We start from the raw sequence: 21726 nt of genomic DNA on the forward strand, positions 1-21726 counted from the left end.
CGCACTCTTTATGGTGACAAAAAATTGGGAAGCAAGGGACTGTCCCTTGATTGGGGAATGGCTGAAGAAATTGTGGTATATGATGGTGATGGAATACTATTGTGCTGTGAGGAATGAACAGCAGCTTGATTTCTATATGAACTGGAAATGAGTAGAACCAGGAGAACATTTGTATACAGAAAGTGGCACACTGAGGGGTGATCAAGTGGGATTGTCTTTGCTACTAATAGCAATGCAATGATCCAAGACAATCCTGAGGAACTTACAAGAATGCATGCTATCCACATTGAGAGAGAACTGTGGGGAGTAGAAATACAGAAGAGGAAAACATGTGATTTATCACTTGGTTATATGCGTATAGGATTTGGGGTTTTGGTTTTTAAAAGATTACAAAAATGAATAATGTGGAAAGGGGTATCAAGTGATAATACACGTATAACTCAGTGGAATTGCTTGTTAGCCCCGAGAGTAGGGAGAAAACATGAATCATGCAACCATGGAAAAATATTTAAAAATTTAAAAAAGCTAATTTCCACAGGAATTTTGGGAAGCCAGACGCTGTTCCCCTCCCCCCCCCTTAGTGAAAGACATAATGAGCTCTTGGGAGTTGTTACTTATACATTTTTGCTATTAACTATGTTAATTCTTGTCGGGACAGATGACAACCATTGGAGTATCTTGAGCCTTACCTTCATAGTTGACACTAAAGAATATTGGATGTTCAGATTAAAAGCTATTTCCTCTCTAGAGATAGAGTTGGAGATGGAGAGTAGAGTACTTCATTACATCATCAGATTTTACAATGACTCACTGTCATTCGGAATGGCCGAATAAATTGTGTCTTTTTACTCTTCATAGGGCTGAGGCTAGTCAGGAACAATTTGCTTTCATATGAGAAATAGTCCAGCGTTCCCTCACTGGCTTTCCCTAGATTTACCTAAACTCTACTTCATATTTTCACAGTTTGGTTGGCAAATATTTTTGACAAGACCTAACAAAACCATTATGTTCAAGGCCCTAATTTAATGGGGTCCTATATGAAGGACAATAGGTAGATTATACCTAAGAAAATGCAAGATACAACCCATTCTATCAACTTAGTAGATGAGAACCCAAATCCCTTCAGATAGAGAAGAAACTATGTATTCTTCCTCTCAGTCTATAAAAGAAGTCCAATGGCCTTCCTTTCTCAAATCACTTCCATGACTGCCTTTTATGGATGTCCTTGAAGATCTGGAGGCGATTATCCTTTAGCCTCCCTCCCCCCACCCCCGGGCCCTGATGACTCTTTGGAAGTCTCTATCCAAACGTGCCAAACTGGGTAAAACGAGGAGCCTAGGAACTCAATGACTATTAGGTTCCTTGAGCCAAAGGCTCCCCATAATGCCATCCTGTGAGACCACTTCTGAGAAGCAGTTCCTCACCTTTTATTGAGCCCCAGCAAGTAATAAATGATGAGTTGGCCATTATGCATTGGATGATGCAAAGTCATCTAAAAACATAGGCAGAGCTATCATTTATTGGAAACAGCACATTCAAGATTGTGCTAATCCAGAGAGAGAAGCAAAAGTAAAAAGTCACGATTAAAAAAGGCGAAACTTAGGCAGCCTAGATGATAAACCATTATGTTATCTCATCTCCAGCTTCCCCACAACTCCTCCTCCAATAAAGGGTCCCTAGGCTGGGGGTCGGGTGGCTATCCCAGGTTCAAGGTACATTGTGGGTCTTCATTCCCCAAACTATCTCTTGGATACTTACTTTTAAAAGGCCGTCAGTAGACACAATTAGCTCCAATTACTTTAAAGGCTTTTTTTCTCCACCACAGAATAAAGATTTCTTTTAATAAGGGGAATATCAAGAAAAGATTCAGAACTTAAAGGAGGCCAAATAATATAATGCTAAAGAAGGTGGTCAAATAACAAATCATCATCTTTAATTTCCGTCTGCACTCCTGGCCATACTCCTCTTGTGGTTCCTCTTTCTTCCTCTCTCCATCCCGCACCCCCACCCCAATAGTCTGAGTATTGTTAGCCTCCCCCAGGGTGCACTTGGGGAAAGGAATGACTTCAGTTTACTTTCTGGTCCCCTTCTTTTGGCACAGTTTAGTGATTGCCACGTCTCCCCTCCATTTCCCCCTTTCTTTCACACAGATGGGCAGAATGAACATTTTCTGCCCTTTGTGGAAAGGAGAATAAGCCATCCTGACTTCTCCCTGTAGGGGAATCAGGCAGGGACAAGCCTGTGAATTTGCCTGAAGTGATCATGTGGCAAGTTAGGCTTGGGAGAGGGGTTTGCAGGGGCAATCTCCAATGTTATTACATGAAGCTTCTACCTTTTGGGTGATTGCCTTATCTTGTGGGTTTAGCTTTCATTCCTATAGATTTGTTGACTATTGCCTGTCAATAACTATTCTTAAATAGTCATTGCTGAGCACATGATCCATACATAGTCATTAAATTCTCACATTTAGAAATGAAGACCTTGTTCATTATGTTTTTTGAGAGTTTTATTCTATACAGTAATTTTATTTCTGGGTTATAAAACACAATTAGATAAATATTTGCATTTGTTAAAATAAAGACTACTGATTACTACATACTTTATGAACAATGAATTGATACGGTAACTTAATTACATAGTATGCCATCAGAACCTCTGTATTTGATATAATTATCCATGTTTATAAGTTTAAAAAATCTTAGCAGTAAATAAATCCTAAGAAAATACAGTGCAAATCAGATTATTTAAAATTATATTATAGAGGATTCACATGCATATGAATATGTGAGGCTAAATATTGTATATTTATCATACTGCATGGAAAAATTTAATTATTAAATTTTCATCTCTATTATTTCTCTATATTACACTCTTTCAAATAAGCTGACAAACTTTTAAATATAATTAATTTGAGCAAATGAAAGACTTCTGTCCTAAAATAAGTAGATTATATTTTAACTGTACATTTAATTTTAAACAAAGGTTTATTAAGATAGCATGACAAAAAATAAAATGGTAAATAGAGAGCAGACAGGTAGAAAAGTAATAATTCTGACATTGCGTTGTCTTCATACATGAATCTGGTTTTCTCTAATCTAGACTATGTTTAAATAATGAAAGGGCTTGAACCTACACTATGCCCAAACACCAGATTCAAAAGAAAAATAAAAATATATTAAAGAAATATTGCTTATGTAATATAAATTATTCAGATACATGGAAATATCCAGATGCTTAGAAACACAGACTTTGCAGACTGACATTTTTTACTTTAAACCAATGTTTGTATTGTGTAGAAATAACCACGAATCCAGAGGCAATATAGGCACTTGCTAGCTGAGAGATGCTGGTATTTGGGCTGAAATACATAATACAGGGAAGCTACCCTTTTTTCTCCCCCTTTCTGGAATGTATTTCTAACATTATAATGGAAGATAATAGGAAAATATTATTTGTTTCGCAACAATTCATTTTACAAACTACTTTTTTTTTTACAATTTTGATTAAACAATGACAAAAATGTGTCGATTTAGTATGCAACAATGGAATTTTGAAAACCAATTCTTTTGTCACAATGAAGGAAAATGCTAAATTAACTATTTTGGCTTTTTAAAGAGATAATGCCATTGTTTATGTCAGAGCAAAGGGTCATTCATTACTCCATTTGTCTTGTAAGCTTAAAAAGTTTAAAAATTTTTATACTAGTATCTTAAATTGGTCAGAATAAAGCAATTTTTGCTGGCTTGTTCTAAAATGTGATTTGGAGTTTTAAAGACTGAATTTATTTATTGAGGCTTTATAGATAACTTGGAGATTTCCCCTTCAATGAATTGAATCAGAATGCTATTTTAAAATTCTTATCCAAGAATTGCAAAATACTATCTTAACATTTAATATTTTGATATCATTTTAAAATGTTTATATACATATGATGGGTGAGCCCTATGTCACTCATCTAACTGAAAATACCCTTATTGTGAATTATGGTGGTGATATTTTTAAAGGCAAGTTTTGTAGCTAAAGCAAAATACATCAATTCATTTGTTTTATAGTTGACAACAACTTTATCTTTAATGCAATGGCACTGAAATTCTATTAGGAAACAGGAATATGACAATCTTTTCATATTTATGTCAAGCTGATAAAAGTTGCTTTATCAACTTTATTACCCGATTCCACCAGTTTTTGTTTTGTTTTCCTCTACACCATCTCCTCTGGCCTGCTTTTAATTCAAAAGGAAGAGACATTTCAGCCAAGGAGATTTAGTAGAGAATTAGATTGCTGGTAGTTCATCCTTAATCATAAATTAGGCTCTAAATGCATGCCTGGATATATTATTTGTAGAACAAAAACACATAAAACTGATCCTGCCAATCCTACCAATCTAATTATCACATAAGTTTGACAGAATGGATTACATGTAATCCGACGAGGAAATTCCCAACTTGGATTCCAATATGGGTAACCTGTTACAACAACAACAACACCAAAGGAAATAATTAGATTAATGTTAACTAAACAAATAATTAATAATTAAATGTTTTAATATATACATACTTAAAATTTGTTCACGCGTTGTATTTCCTAGAAAGAAGAAAACAATATGAATCAAAAGGTTTCTTTGTTTTTTGTTTTTTTTTTCTTTCGGTTTTTAAGTAAGGCTACCCATTTAGGAAAGATAATTTTAATTTTTTTTACCCAGAAATGACAATTTAGAGATGACCAAATACATACAGTATTTTAAAAAGTTCATGTTTTCAAATTATTGACAGTCTGTGAATCAGAAGACACTTGTCCAATGCCTTTTTATGTACAAAGTACGTCTCTGCTCTAGCTAAAATTGTGAAGGAAGATATATTTATCAGTCCTTTCCTCCTCTTCTCTTGCCATCCAGGCACTAGACTCTTGCTAGGGCCTGGGAGTGCCCTATTAATGCATATTCCCAGAATGTCCCCACCTCCTATCTGCATTCCAGCCAGTTTGGCAGGGCCTGACCCCTTGCTAATCAATTGACAGTGTAGGAATAGTTATGTTTCAATAATCACACATAATTTTGCTTATAATTTGCAAGTCAATCAAGATTATATTTTCAGTCCTTATTCCTTGCAATTCCTAGAAAAGTCTGAGGGAAGATAGGCCCAGCACAAAAGGGAGGGGGAAGTCTTGTATCTGGTGTTATTTGAAAGGTGAAAAGTCTGTGTGACAAAAAAAAAAGAGTATTTTCCTCAAAGGTCCAGAGGCAGCTAGATGGTGCAGTAGAAAGAACACTGGGTCTGGAGTTAGTTAGACCAGAGTTCAAATCCAGCTTTAAACCCAAATGGGTTTGACCCTGGACAAGCCACTTAACTTCTCTGTTTCCTCATTTGTAAAATGGGCTAATAAGAACAGCTCCCTCCCAGGGTCCTTGGGAGGACCAAAGGAGAAGCGCTTACAAAGCAAGTGCTACTGTTCTGCTCTCTACACATCTTTCATCGCTTCTCTTCCTCTCCCATCAGCTTCCCCATAATAAGAGTGAAATGGTCTTTCTAGAGTCTTTACGGTTCTTCCATACAAAGTGTGCCACATGCACGGTCCCATTTGGACCTCCTAATAGCTCTAGGAGGACCCCTCCATGTGCACAGGAAGAAATCTGCAGGACAAGCCAGGAAAGGTTGGGGAGGCCATTGGCACTCGTTTCTTCTGACTCCCAGTACTGCACTGTCCCAAGATGAACACGGCAGGCTAAAGCGTCACGTGAGGAAGGGGACGAGGAGATCACGTGCTCACCTAACCCATTCAGCGAACACTGGAGCCACTGATCTAGTGATACTCCCTTGCGCTTTGGAAGATGCCAATATTCTTATTTTGATCTCAAAGAGAGATTTCATTTCCTTTTTATACATAACATTTGCTGTTTGAGGACAGACATTGGCAAGGGAGAGAACCCTCAGAGGAAAGTTCAAAGACAGTAAAAGGCTTTGCCATGGTGGGGCCATTTGAAGGAAATGAAAATATTTCACCTGGAGAGAGAACACTTAGGGCCAGTGTGCTAATACTCTAAACGTCTGGAAGGCTGTCTCATAGGAGAAATTCAGACCTGCTCTTCTTGCCCCTTTGGGGACAGAATGACCAGTTATGAATGCAAATTGCTTAGGCAAAATTGAGCTCGATATGAGAAAAAAATCTGAACAATTAGAACCAAAAGTGGAATGAATTGCTCCCAGAGGCAATGAGTTCTTTGCCAAACAAAGGCTGGAGGACCATTTGTGGAGTATATCATAGAGCATATTTTTTTCAGGAATGGGTCAGTGGCACAGTGGGCTCTGGAAGTCAATAAGTCAAGGAGTTTAAATTTGGCCTTAGTGACTGAGCAAATTACAACCTCCATTTTTTTATCTATAAAATGAGGATAAAAATAGCATCCACCTCTCAGGATTGCTATGAGGATCAAGTGAGATAATCTTTGTAAAGTGCTCACAAACCTTAATGGACAGTACAAATGCTATTATTATTATTATTATCCCTTCTAAATCTAACATTCTGTGACTCAGAGATACTTTATCAGCTAGCTCTCTACAGAGGGAGAAGCTAAAAAATTTAAACTCATTCAATCCTGGAAAGTCTTTCCCATTTAATTCATTTCATGATTTGTTGTTGTGGTTGCTTACTGCATTGCCTATTTTCACAAATATCTCCTTTCGCACAAGCAGTGCATGAGTTTCCTTGCGTATAAGGTTTCCTTCCAACCAAGTTTCCTCTATAAAAACAATAATATTCATTAATTAGTTTGATATCAGTGACTATCATTTCTATTGTGTTAATTTTAAAATTCTATGAGTACATTATGATCAAATGATTAAGAAAATATACTGATTTCTGAAAGCTCTGTAATTTAATTCATTTCAGCAAACATTAATTGCCCACTATAGGGCCAGAATACATTCTACATAGGAGTTCTGCAGTCTATAAACTTTTTAAAAATATATTTCCAATCTTTATTTCAATAAAGTTGGAGTCATTAAAAAAACCTATGTATTTTATTTTTAGGCATATACAAACATTCTGAAAAGGCTTCACCAAAATGAAAAAAACTCAAAACATTTTAAAGTTCTGGGCTCAAGACTCTTTAAAAACAAGCAAACAAACAAATTCTAATAACTGATTTTTTTTAAAAGGGCACAGTATATTGAATTTAAAGAATTCTTTTAGAACAAGAAAGTATATTTTTATTATCACTCAACATAGGAGAATAGTTGCCTTTTAGATGCAAGAAGACAAAGCACAAAAAAAATTCTAATAAAAAGAAAAGAGATGTCATAGCTTATTTTTAACTAGTCCTTATTGGGGATGGCTAGTAAAAAGTGATATGAATGGATTCACCCCAAATTCTTGAATTATACTGACTGTGTTGCTGCCTCTATTATGTTTCAACAATGAGCCTGGACATGAACTTCAATGTTTTCATTTAATGGAACGGTGTACTTTGGTGGGGCCAATTTTGGTGGCACAGTGTACATATAGGTTTTTAATAAATGTTCATTGATTGGCTAAAAGAAAGACCTCTGAGGCAACTACTCTACTTCCAATTGATCACCTCCTCACCTCAAAAAAAATCCAAATAAACCTGTGTGAGCTGTTTTTATAGGTTAGTAAAGATAGTGGGAAATGATACTGTAGTTGTGTATTGTTTATTCAAATAGATGTATCAAATATTGCCTTCCAATTTGCCTCTATGATAATTTAAGTGATGTTTTCCATCTGCCTAAGGCCTCTGAGACTTAATTTTAAAAGTAGTGAAAATTAATAATGAGGAATGTAAATCAACTTCAAAGTTCCACTTCACACTCATCAGACTGGTAAAAATGACAAAAAACAAGACAGTTGTTGAGGGGACATAATGTACTGTTGGGGAATTGCAAAGTGGCCTAACCATTCTGGAAAGCAATTTGGAACCGTATCCCCCAAATCAATAAAATGTGCCCAGCCATACCGCTATTAGACATATATTCCGAAAAGATTAAGGATAGAAGGAAAGGAGCAAGATATTAAAAATAACACAGCAGCATTTTTTTTGAGCAAAGAATGACACAAATGAATTTCCCATCAGTTGGGTAATAGATGAATAAATTTTATGGCACGTGAAAGTATTAGGACATTATTGAACTTTAAGAAATTTAGAAAGTGGTGGATTAACATCAAGGAAGACTTGTATGATTTGATGCATAGTGAAGATAGCAGAACCAGGAGAGAAACTTCTATAATAATTGTAACTCTGTCAAGGAAACAACAGAGAAAGACTCACAGCTCTGATCAATGCAGTGATTTACCATGAATCTCGCATAATGATGTCAAACTCAAATAGAAACAAGGCCACTAAACCATTCATGAAGATCCCTGCTGGCCATATATTGACTCAGAAAATCACATACTAGCATTATCTAATCTACTGTATTTTTATTTTTTGTCAAATATCTCCCAATTATATTTTAACCTGGTTCAGGCTATCATAGGGAGTATTGTGGACCATGATTGTTCTTCTATAGAAGACTGTTGATGAAGCATCTTCCCATCTCTTACCAGAGGGATGACAGATTATTGATGTGGAATGACACATGTGACATGTATTCTCAAACATGGCCAGTCTGTGAAGTTGTTTTACTTGACTAGATTTACTACAAGGATAAGCATGTGTTTTCCAGAGGGGACAGTTGTAAGGGGCAGTGGGAACAGGAAATAAATGTAAAGAAAGGAAGGAAAGAAGGAAGAAAAGAATGAGAAAGAAGAGAGGAAATAGAGAAGAACATGCCAATGAATCATTTAAAAACACACAGACAAGATAAGAGCAGAAGAGTATTCCTAGGAGGCAGAGAGAAGTATTGGTATGACTGTTTTAAATTTCATATATGCTTTTAAAAAGGAAAATTCCATACATGTTCATTTTTTTCTATTTGTAAAATTAAAAAAAATTTACAGCAAAAAAATTTGTAAAATTTAAAAAATTAAAATTATAAAAAAATTCAAAAATGGAATTGAGAAAAACTAGTGAATGGAGGTGGTAAAATGTTTTTAAAATCATACATTTAACTGAGAAAACTTCCTAATTAAAAACAATATTCAATAAGGCAATATAATGAAAATATAGTATATGCCTTTTAAAAACCCTTACCTTCCACCTTAAATCATTACTAAGTATGGATTTCCAAGGCAGAAGGGCAGTAAGGGCCAGGCAATTGAGGATAAGTGTCTTGCTCAAGGTCACATAGCTGGAAAAGTGTTCGAGTTCACATTTGAACCCAGGACCTGCCATCTCTAATCCACTGAGACACCTCACTATTCCTAGTAGATATCTTTTATACTGTAGCTTTATTTTTTTGCCCATTAATTCCATAATATACCAATCGTGAGCTAGTTTTCATTGTTTACATGAGCGTGGCTGCAGGAGGATGTCATTAAGTATTAAAAAGACCAGAGAAACAGTCCCAGGTGACAATTTAGGCCACTGGCTGTGATACAATTGCCCACGTCAGTGGCTATTTGGTGGGATGCTTTGGTTTGGTTCCCTTAGCTTGGGATGTAGCTATACTGTATTAGAAAGCAGGATGACGACTTTTGAATTGTGGTTAGAAGCCCATTTCGGGGGCCTTGTCGGCAGGGACCTTCCTCCCCTCAGGACAGGAGGAGCTGGATGTGTCGGAGAGCCAGAGCAGGCGCTTCGTCATTTAGGAAGTTCTAAATGATGAAGCACAAAAGCCACGGCCCAGCCTTGGAGGATGCGAGCTAGGCAGCCGCATCCATATTTGGTTCTCGGGCATCTCTATGCCCAGGCCTCCCGGATCTCTGGAGGGGGTGAGGCATGGTCTTATCCAGGCTCACACAGTTAGGGGTCTTCTTCCATAGAGTCCTGCTTCCCACCCCTTTTATGAGATCGAGCTAGGGGAATAGACCCTGAATAACATAATCCTTATGGATTTTAGTATCACCATTCCTAATAACAAAGGATGCCATTGCTTATTTCCATTTTAAAATACTTTTAAACAACAAAATTACTTACGGAGGAGCATAATTGCATACAAATATTGCAATATCTTTTCCTAAATTAGGACACAGCCTAAGAGCACAGCCAATTTTATAGGTTTCGGCCCAAACAACCTAGAGGAAAATGGATTTAAAAATAAAACACCCTGAAAGTTATAAGGCAATGCCTACATTACATGGCCATCAGGAAATAAAGTATACTTGTGGGGGCAGCCATGAAATGAGACATTTAAGGCCTCTTGGGTAGCAGTCATTTCTGCAGCCTCCCTTCTAGTCCAAAAAAAGAGTTTTTTTTCCGAAAGTGAACTAATAAACCCTTCTTTCTACTGCTGTACAAATAAAGCATTCTATGGGTCAGCAGGGTATAATAAAGAATGAAGGAGAAGGGGAAAGTAAGGTGCCTTTCCCTTTGGGGTCCCCTTCAGGTATAAAAGGAGGAGTATGGCAAATGGTTTTAAAGAGGAAATTAGGATTCATGGAATCAGTTTGAACATGGATTTTAAAAATGCAAATGAATTAAAGACACATTCTGGACAATATTTAGATTATTCTGTTCCTTCATTTAATAATTTCTGACATTGTGTCTTTTCTTGCATGTTGTTTCTCATTAGGCATGTCCAACTTCGTCCTCTTTCCCAAACTTTGTGTGTCATTTTCTTCAAGTCCCTGATAACATTTTCCTCTAGGAAGCATTCTCATGTAAATATTCTCCAACACTGATTAAATCTATAAATACCATTTGAGCTTGGACTTGATAATTTTGCAAAGCTAATGCATTATTTTCGTCTTCCCAAGTACATTGTAAATATTTTGAGGGCAAGAGAACATATAATTTTGTATACATAAGAACATATATTTGTAATGATCAAGTTCTCACCTTTTTTCTCAGATTTTAGAGAATCTACAGAATGAACACAATATCAAAACATAACAATTTTCTCAAAGCTGATTCTTTAAATTCTGTTTTATTCATGGTTTTTAGTTAATAAGAGAACTAGGCAAAAGAATAGAAGATATTTACCTGTGTGAAATGGCCACAGACTCCTGAACATGCATTGTTGCCTATATCAAAATGTTTGCCTTCATTGTACCAAGCAGTAACAGCCAACTTGGGAACATATTCGGTTAGGTCACCCATCCATAAATTTTCTCCTATGTTTTTGAAAAAAGGATGGCATGCATGTTTCTTGCCTATATAAGTATTATGTCGGAAAATACATTTCTTTGACCATGCTCTAGCAGTCTTTGCTAAAGCGGTATCCCAAGTCTGAAAGAGAAGAATGAAAACACCCAAATTGTGCACATTTAAGAATTAAAGTAAAATAAATATTTTTAAAGTTTACATTAATTATTCTTATAAAATAAAAAAAGTAGTTTTAGCTGTTTGTTCCTTAAAATCATACTCTAATCTCCTTGGTTACTTTAAGTAACTGACCATGCTTTCTTTTGTCAGGGTGAATACTCCCTGAACCAATACCGATGGTACCTCTTCTACAATTTCATGGATGGGCTTGGTGAATTGCTGTGATTAGGAAAAAAAATAAGCATCACCTTACATATAGAGATGAGTTTCTCTGAATTTAATTAGGTTGGTTCACAGATTACAGGTAGAATGTCCATCGCCAGACTGGTACTTGTGTAGGTGGTCTTTCCTACTTTTGTCAAACTTGCCTGCTGATCCTTCTCATAGCTACAAGATACCTTTGGTATGTGAAACATTAAAATAAGCCTCATGTAATCCATTCTACAAGGATATACATTCTCAGTTCTGGAAAGAGGTTGAGATTTGCCTTAAAAGAACAAAGACAGTTGTTCTTTATCAGAGCTATTAAAACATTTAACTACAATTTCCACTTCTTTACATAGTAAGATGAAATATTTTACAATCTCATTTTTGTATCCATGCCTTTTATTTTCTTCAAAACCAAGCAGTCAATCAAGTATTTATTGAGCATCTCTGTGGTGCTTAGCACTCTTCTTTGATGTTAGAGTATTAAGCATGCATTTTTCATGCCTAAATAAATGTCCTGTTTTAAAAACACACTTCCCTGCTCTTATTCTTGAAGTCTTCGCTAAAGATGTACCATTAATCTGTAAAACAAAAATTGATTCCTGTGCTTAGTATGGAGTGCAAAGCATATTTATCACTTAGTAAATGTTTACTTTCATCCAAGAAATTTATAGTTGGATAAAAAAGGGAGAAAAAATATACAATTAGCAAGAATACATGTGAGGGTGTGATAAAAGCATTTTAGAGAGACCAAAGAGGGATGAGGATGTGGAAAGCAAAATTCAGAATTATATGATAGCAGCCAGTGTGGAATGGAAGGGTGGATGCAGAATTGATAGGAGCTGCAGTTCTGTGACATTCAGCTGGAATGTCAGCTTTTTTGCTTATTGTGGTCCTAGATAGGTATGGCAGAAAGACGGCAAATTCTGCTTTGATTCAAGTAGGATTTGATCAAATTAGATTGGATTTGAAAAATGACACAATTATTTCAAAGACTCCAAACTTTGTTTCTGCAAGTGTCAATGATTCCAAATTAATCATTACTGCAAATAACCAGCATTCTCCTCGTAATGCTATATGAATGTGAAAGATGGAGAACAGTCAACTAAGAAGAATGAAAATGACAACCCAAAAAGCAATGGGAGAGAACTTGGTGTGTGTAATCAAGTTACAAGTGTTACCAGTGGTGATTTTCTTGTAAGAAGTGGCATAAAAAGATATAATCTCTAACACAGAACTCTGAACTAAATCCAATCATTTTGAAGAAAAATCTGAAATTATGCTCAAAGAGTTATAAAGTTATATATATATATATATATACATATATATATATATACACCCTTTGACCTAATACCACTATTAGGTTTATTTCCTAAGATGATCAAGGAAAAAGAAAAAGAAACTATGTTTAAAAATATTTAGAGTAGCACTTTTTGTGTTGGCAAAGAACTAGAAACCAAAGGGATGTCCATCAATTGGGGAATGACTAAACAGATTGTAGTACGTGATTGTAAAAGAATACCATTGTTCCATAAGAAATGACCAACAAAATGATCACTCCCCCCAAAAACAACAACAACAACAATCTGGAAAGATTTATATGAAGTGAGCAGAACCAGGAGAATATTGTACACAATAATAATGTATGATGATCGTCTGTGAATGGCTTTTCAGGGAGTCCAAAGGACTCACGATGATAAAGGATTTCTACCACCATAAAAGACCAGAGTCTGAATGCAGACTGAAACTTACCATTCTTTATTTTATTTCCTCCTTGAATTTTTCTCTAGTGTAAGTTATATGTATCATTTCACATGATAAATAGGGAAATATGTGTTACGTGATAGCATGTGTACTACCTACATGATACTGCCTGCCTTCTTGGAAAGAGGTGAGAAGGAGGGGAAAAAGGAATGACACATAGATCTTTGGACATAACTAATATGAGAATTTTTTTCTTGGATAAACATATTTATGATAACTTATTACACAAATGCATATTATATTATGCTACATACTACATATTATGTTATATGTAAAAATAAATGATAAAAAAGATAATAGCTAGGATTTGTCTGACTTCAAAAGGAAGTGGGCTGGTCTTCTAAAAAGAATGAGAAATGAAGAGACAAGAGGAAGAGGAGGAAGGGAGGAAAGCATACCATGATATCCTGAGATACCAAAAGAAAAAGAGGAAACTCCTCCAACCTATTTTTATGGAGATCTTCTATGAACATACTAATTGAGATTTATTCAGGTATTTGAAGGGCTCCATGTTTTTCACTTGGGTGTGTTTTGTTATTTTGTTTCCACAATGAGATCATAAGTTTCCATTCTTTTGTCTGGGGAAGGGAGAGTAATATTCCTTTAGAGACCTTAGAGAGTGAATATACCCAATTTAATACCCAGGAGTAATTTCAACAGTTTTAAGAGAATCTGATTACTTTCCTTTCTCTGACATTTTGGCCATGAGCTCTTTGAGAGCAGGAACTCTTTTCATCTTTTTAAATTTTATTTGATTAATTCTTTGTCTCTTTTAAAAATCTTAGGTACTTAGCACAGTGCCTGGCATATAGTTACTTAATAAATGCTAGTTGACTGAGTGATTGGCCCCAATGCATGCCCTCTTGGAGCTTTTACACTTGGGTTATTGGAATAGTCTGTTTCTTGGTCTCTCCCCACTTGGATCCATCCTCTACCCTACTCCCAAAATGATTTTCCTAAAGCCAAAGTCTGACCACATCACCCTCTCTAGTATCCCCATTCAGTTTACTCCAGGGCCTCCCCATTGCCTCCAGGATGAAATAAAAAATGCTGTTAAATGTTCAAAGCCTCCATATCCTGGCTCCTTTCTACCTCATTCTTAAACCTTATGCTCCCAACCCCCAGTGACACTGGCATCCTTGCCTGGACCCATACTGGCTGTCCCTTAGGCCTGCACATCTCTCCTATCATCTCACCCTCCTGGCTTCCCAGGCTTTCTTCAGGTCTCCACTAAAGTCCCACTTTCTGCCAAAAGCCTTTCTTGGTCTCCTAATCCCTCTTAATGCCTTCACCTTCCCTGCGATCACCTCTAATCTATCTTGTGTACATCTTGTTCATACAGAGTTGTTCGAATGTTATCTCCCTGACGAGATTGTGAGCTCCTCGAGCAGAGACTGTCTTTGGCTTTCTTTGTATGTCCTGCACTTACTCACGTATGTAGTAGGTACTTAAGGAATGCTAGTTGCCTGACTGACACTAAAACTGATGAAAGTTTTTAATAAATCAGTTAAACAATTAGATGGTTTATCTATGTCAGTGATGGGCAGCCTTTTGAGCTTGGCGTGTCAAAATTTGCCAAAAAATTGAGCATCACTTGGGTGGTGTGTCACTTCGAGGAAAAAAAAAAACCACCAATTTTGTGATATTTATAGTTTGTTTTTTTTTGTTTAAACCCTTAACTTCTGTGTATTGTCTCATAGGTGGAAGATTGGTAAGGGTGGGCAATGGGGGTCAAGTGACTTGCCCAGGGTCACACAGCTGGGAAGTGTCTGAGGCCAGATTTGAACCTAGGACCTCCCATCTCTAGGCCTGACTCTCAATCCACTGAGCTACCCAGCTGCCCCGATATTTATAGTTTAACAAAAATGTATAATTGTAATATATAACTGTATTTAATAAACCAAAATAGGTAAATTAATATAGGTAGAATTGTCATCTATAGTGCACAGAGTGTCTACACTACATGACAGCAAATGTTTCATCCTCGGCAGGCAGCCCCTACTTCTCTGTATGTGCCGACACATATGTCATAGGTTTGCCATCACCAATCTATGCACACACAGAAAGCACACTTGGTTTCATTTTTTAGATCAACAAAAATAAAAACCTAAATGGCATGTTAGTAAACTACACCAAAGTTTTGAAAAAAAAATCCTATGTTTGCTTACTCACAGAATTCTACTTCAGATTTATATACAACCCTTCTCCACAGTATGCTAATATTAAGTCACACCTAACAGTAAATTTAAAAATTGAGCCATGATTTCTTTCCCCAGAAAGGAACCATCCCCATTTCAAATGAATGTAGCATCGCCCTCTCCTCTCTGGCTCCCTCAGGGCAATTTTCTATGTCTCTGATAGAAATCATCAAGATAGACTGGAGAAGTAAGGACTAAACATGCCGACGTGAGAGTAATCTTCTTACGAGCTAGGTGGCATAGTAAACACAACGCTGGGCTTAGAACAGGGAAGGCTCATCTTCATGAGTTCAAATCTGGACTCAGACTCACTCACACTTTAACCCTGTTAGCTTCAGTTTCCTTACCTATAAAATGAGCTGGAGGAGGGAACAGTAAACCACTTGAGATCTTTGCCAAGAAAGCCTCATTTGGACACAACTACAAATGACTGAACAATCTTCCTATAGACCAGTGGTTCCCAGTCTTTTTTGGCCTACCGCCCCCTTTCCAGAAAAAATATTACTTAGCCCCCTGGAAATTATTTTTTTTAAATTTTAATAGCAATTAATAGGAAAGATAAATGCACCTGTGGCCATCACCGCCTCCCTGGATCGCTGCAGCACCCACCAGGGGACGGTAGCGCCCACTTTGGGAATCGCTGCTATAGTTGTTAATTGAAATCATGCCTGTATTTGCACTCCCTTTTGGGATTCATCAAAATACTGATAAGGATTACCCATAGAGCACTGGTTTTAAACTCATGTAGAAATGGGGGCTATGAAACCATACACCTGGGTCCTTGTGGGTCAGGGGTAGATTAACTTTGATAGCTCCATATCTTCATGGAGGCAGCTAGGCGGCTCAATGGCTTGAGAGCCAGGCCTGTCCTGGGTTTAAAGATGATCTCAGATACTTCCTTGATGTGTGACCCTGGGTAAGTCATCTCACCCCCACTGTCTAGCCCTTACCACTCTTCTGTCTTGAAACCAATACATAGTATTGATTCAAAGATGGAAGATAAAGGCTTGTAAAAAACAAACAAACCACTCTATATGTTTATATATTTCTCTTTTTATTATTACATCAACACAGTGAAATCAATTTTAATTAGGTTCAGGCTGCACTCTGGAGTGTTATGGGCTGCATGTGGCCCTTCCAGTGATATGTTGCTCTAGAGAGTAAATTTTTTTTTTTCCCCAAAAGGACAGAGATTAAAACTCAAGTGATTCATAAACTCATTGACTCTGGAGGCTGAAGGCACAAGTTCAAGTTTTGCTCCCAACACTTATTCTCTGTATGACCTTCTCTCTAAGTCATTCTCCCCAAGTCTTGTCTATCACATGAATGAGTTGGACTCTTGTCTACAAAATGACTTGGACTACAATGGCTTTAGAGGTCCCTTCTAACTTTAAATCCAGATTCTAGTATTAATGGATGGGGAAAGGTAGTATGTTACAGGGAAATGTTGTAGGGAAAAAAACACACAAATGGTTATTGAAGAGACCTGGTTTTTAGTCCCAGCTCTGCTACTACCAGTGTAGATCTTCACTTCATTTATAAAATATGAGAGGGCTAGCTGTGATATTGCTAAGGCCCCTTCCTATACAGATATATATGTGTATGTATATGAGTATAAAATGCATATTATATATTCACACATATAAATTATGTATTTAAGCATTTATATATATGTAAACATATAAATAGAAAATATTGACATAAATTATACTTAAAATATTTATCCATATAAATTTGTAATATATAGAAAGTATATTTACACATGAATTGTATAAATATATTTGCAGATATAGATGGATAGTAGAGGGTTGGTAAGGAACTCCCTTTTTAATAGTACAGGGAGGTAGTCCTTTGTTTAGAACCTTTCTAATAGTTCCCCATTACCTCAAATCCTACCTTCTAAGGAACCTTTCCTCCTAACTCATAAAACCTTCCTCTCTTCTACTTCTCTTCTATTCTGAATAAAAGTTATATGTATCTAATTATTTACATTTTATCTTTGAGGAAGGATTAATTTTTATTTCTCTTTGTATCTCCAGGACTTAACACACTACCTGATACTTACTGAGGAAGGACTTAATGTTTCTTATGGATAATAGGAGTCATTCTTAATTGCAGTTTTGTAGTGATGATTAAGAGCATCTCGTGACATTAGGGTTGATTTGATTGGCTTAGTTTTTTTGGATCAGAGCTAGCCTTTCTTGTTGGGTCTATAAAAAGGATTTTGGTGGTAAATTTGGCTTTTTTGCATATTTTCATTGTTAAGAGGGTCTGGAGAACAATAGAACTTTAAATTAATGTGAACCTTCTTTCCCTGACCACCAAACACAAGAACCAGTGTGTCTGGGGAAGTGGTTGGGTTTTTAGAGAAAAAAATTGGAGTATGAAGCTCTTATTGATGAAGTAGTTATTTGCATCTACAACCTGGTAAAGTAGAAAATCTTAACATTGCCCACACTATTCCTCAGTTATTGGGATTGATTAGGATATTAGGACAGAGCTTCTGTTACAACACTATATCTCCTTTTTGGAGAAGCCACATATGGTACGTATGGTGGCCTTCATGAGACATTAATGTGAAGTCAGAACTCACTGGATTGCCTCTCTGGCATGTCCCAAGGGCAAGCCAAATAACAAGATGAGATTGAATGTGAGTGGCTATATAGGGCCCTGGGGGAAGGTGCAAATGGTCAAAGAAGGAAGAGAATTCTTAAGAGTTTTTGATGCATTTTCTGTACTGTTCATGGGCTTCTACAAGTCTTTTGAACTTATATTTCCTAAAGAGTGAAATGGAAATTCTTCTGCACCCAGCATGTGTAGCGTTGTTCCAAATGTTGGTGAGAGAGTCAGCAGCTCTTTTATCTACTGATGTGGACATTTAGATATGCTCTATATTCAAATTATACTCTAAGATTTCCTAGAGACTACTCTGAAGAAGCAAAATGAGCCAGAGTGATCTTGAGAGGATAGATATCTCAAAGATTGAGCCTGTTGTGTGTAACTCCAGAACTGGAGGCTTAGAACAACATATATAGTCATTTCTCCACAGACTCCTACTCTGTTGCCTCATAATAGCATGGAGGTGACTGGTATGTGGGATGAGATTCAGTGTATAATTCTCAGAGTAGTATTTGGCTTGTAACACCAACTTTCAAGACCTCTTAGTATGACTATTCCTTAGAATAAAACTGCCTCCCAGCCCCAGAAGATTTTTAGTTTTCTAATCTATTTTCAAAAACCTTGAGAAGAGTTTATCTGTAGCCTGGAAAAGATGCCAGCTCTAAGAAGAGGGGCAAGATAAGCTGAAGGAGGAAAGGACAGGGAGTTTCAAATGTATCTTTACTATCCCAGGCTGAAAAACTGCATGATAGTTGAGTTTTTTGATCATGGGGGTCTTTAGGGGTACCTAATGTTGAAAATCATGCACTCAAGATTTGAAGCATCATAAGCCACCCCCCTCTGTGTAATTAGAGGGAAAGAGGAGAATCTTTTGTCCAAATTATTCTAAAACTCTGTGATTGTAGGTAGAAGGAGAGAGGACATTTTTGCCCCGGGAAAACAGCTTGTGTCGGTAGAATGCCTTTTCCTTCCCTTCCCAGATTTTTTTTTTCCAAATAAAGCATTTTCTCTGCTAGTATCTTAGCCAGTCTCCTATCTGCTCAGTAGAGTGATTTCTGAGGGGGCCAGCTTCCACAAAATTCCACTCCACACACTGGGATCTCAAAGTCTAAACCCAGTGGAGTAAAATGGCCTTGAAGGTCCATTCCAGCTCAAAGTCTATGAAATTATGAACCTTTTAAGGGTTAATCTGTCTCGTGGCTTTGGATATCTCATCTGTAAAATGTTGATGAGAATCCGCATACTTCCCGCCTCACAGGACTGTTCTGAGGTTCACACAATTGACTTTATACACCAGAAAGTGCTAGGTAAATGACTAATGACCCCAATCTCAGGCAGGTTCTTTCTCACCATGAATTTCAAGTCTGCCCCCTCCGGGGAGACCCGCTCCCGCAGCTCATTGTGGATGTTGACGCACTCCTCAATAAATTTGGGATCCGTCACGAGCGGGGTGTGCATCTGCTGTGGAGATGCTCCTGTGGCCAGAAGGCCCAGGCCCAGGACCCACATCCAGGGGAACCTCTGATCCAGTATCATGGCCGGCTATTTGGGTTGGGGCTCGAGTCCTTGAGATCCTTCTGGAGGGACCTTGGAACATCTCAATAATTCCTCAACGCCGCTAACTGCCCCTCAACGGCTGACTCTGCCGCGCCGGACCACGCCCTGGTCACGCCCACACACATAGCAGCCCTGCCTCCCTCCTAGCCTCCTGTGTCCCCCCAGATGCCCTCCCAGCGGCGTGGTCGAGCTCCTACCCTTGCCTCACCTCTGACCTTGTATCTGTTAATTCTTGGACCTTGTTCAGCATAGCTAACTGTAGAGGTCCTGCCTCGCCTCGTGACTTCCCAAACCTTAACCCGGCCAAGTCTTCTTGTGGCTCCTCCGCTCTGACACCCCTCTCTGAAATCGCCGGGGGTCTGGCTCTCGAGCAAACTTTGGGAGTCGTGTCCTTTGTTGGCATGACTGACAACTAAGATGGGCAGAGGCAGGAAACTCTTACCCCAAATCCCGGGGGAAAGGAGGATAAAGATAACATCGTAACCATCGCTAGAATTTATATAAACTTAAAGGTTTGCCGAAACTTTATCCTTGATCTCAGAAATTGTTCCTTATAACAAACCTGTAAGGTAAATGGTGTCACTTAGGTCATTTAATGGCACAGAGCGATATTAGTTAAATGACTTGTCCAGCGTCACGCATCTGGCAATTTTCTGGGACAGGATTTGAATTCAGGTCGCCCTGACTCGACGAATTAGACTATCAGTAACGCATGTCTCAATGACACAATAATAAAACTCATGGAGTTGGGGATAGGTTTAAGAACTACTTTTTCCCATCTCCTGGCGGAATGGTGTAACATGCACAGAGGCCCGGATTAGATGGACAGTAAGAAGTGACTTCAAATCCCACTTTTGGCACTTATTTCTATTACCCTTGACAATTTTTCTCAGTACTTCTGTAAAATCAAGAGTTGTGCTAAATGATGTCTAAGGTCTTTCATGACGTGGGTTCAAAACCTCCACCAATCAAGATAGGTAACCTTGGACAACCATGCAAGCATAGATTAATACTCTACTAGGAGCAAGTCACTGTGCTACCTGGGGCTACAGAGCAAAAGCAAAAGTGGTCCTTGCCCTGAACGAACTTGCATTCTAATAAGCTAGTCAACATGCTGGGAGGAACATTCAAAATCCATAAAGAGGCAAAAGGGAAGCAAAAACGCTTCAAGTTCGATGAGCCACAGATTCCTCACCCATACAACGAATGGGCAATGACTAGTGCGCTCCTGCTTCCTAGATCTCTGTGCTTAGTCCAGAGGTTTACAGAATCACAGCCTGGCAAAATTTATTCAGAAAAATCCAAGACAGGATGCTTTTGGGAAACTCTCTTGACTTTTTTGGCTCTTCAGATGATTTAGAGCAGTGGTTCCCAAACTTTTTTGGCCTACCACCCCCTTTCCAGAAAAAAAAATATTACTTAGCCCCCAGGGAATTATTTTTTTTTAAATTTGATAGCAATTAATAGGAAAGATAAATGCACCCGTGGCCATCACGGCTTCCCTGAATCGCTGTAGCACCCACCAGGGGGTGGCAACACCCACTTTGGGAATCACTGATTTAGAGTCTCAAGGATCTATAGATGTGATCTAGTCCAATTCTTTCATTTTACAGATATGGAAACGTTGAACCCTCAACAGCTAAATGAGTTACCCAAAGCATATGGATAATATGTGACAGGTCCAGGTTCTAACCCCAGTCCTGCCTTCAAATACTGTGGAAGGACAGAGTGGGGATGGGACAAAATAAAGTGTCTCTCTTTTGGAAATATGACACATAAATAGAATTGGAATCAAGATAAGCTGAATCTGAATTTTGTCTCATATACTGGTTTTGTGACCCTAGGCAGGTCACTTAATCCTTTTCAGCCTCAGTTTCCTCCTTTGTAAAATGGGAGTAGCAGAAACACCAATTTCATAGGGTAGTTGGGCTCAAATGAGACAGCATGTATAAAAACACTTTGCAAAACTCAATATATATGTTTTATATATAATATATTGCAAAAGCAATAATATTGATAGCTATTATTATTACCTAGGTGAGGAATTAAAAAACACAAACATTA

At 37.6% G+C, this 21726-nt stretch overlaps 1 protein-coding gene across 1 annotated transcript; it reads right to left on the reverse strand.

The window, feature by feature from the left end:
* Positions 1–4299: 4299 nt before the first annotated feature.
* Positions 4300–20065, reverse strand: GLIPR1L1 (GLIPR1 like 1). The gene is given in 7 exon segments (XM_044679187.1): positions 4300–4466; positions 4558–4584; positions 6648–6736; positions 10031–10128; positions 11036–11281; positions 19456–19692; positions 19871–20065. Coding segments are annotated over 7 exon segments (1059 nt in total).
* Positions 20066–21726: the final 1661 nt, after the last annotated feature.

Source organism: Gracilinanus agilis, chromosome 5 (assembly GCF_016433145.1).
Source record: "Gracilinanus agilis isolate LMUSP501 chromosome 5, AgileGrace, whole genome shotgun sequence".
NCBI classification, from domain to species: Eukaryota; Metazoa; Chordata; class Mammalia; order Didelphimorphia; family Didelphidae; genus Gracilinanus; species Gracilinanus agilis.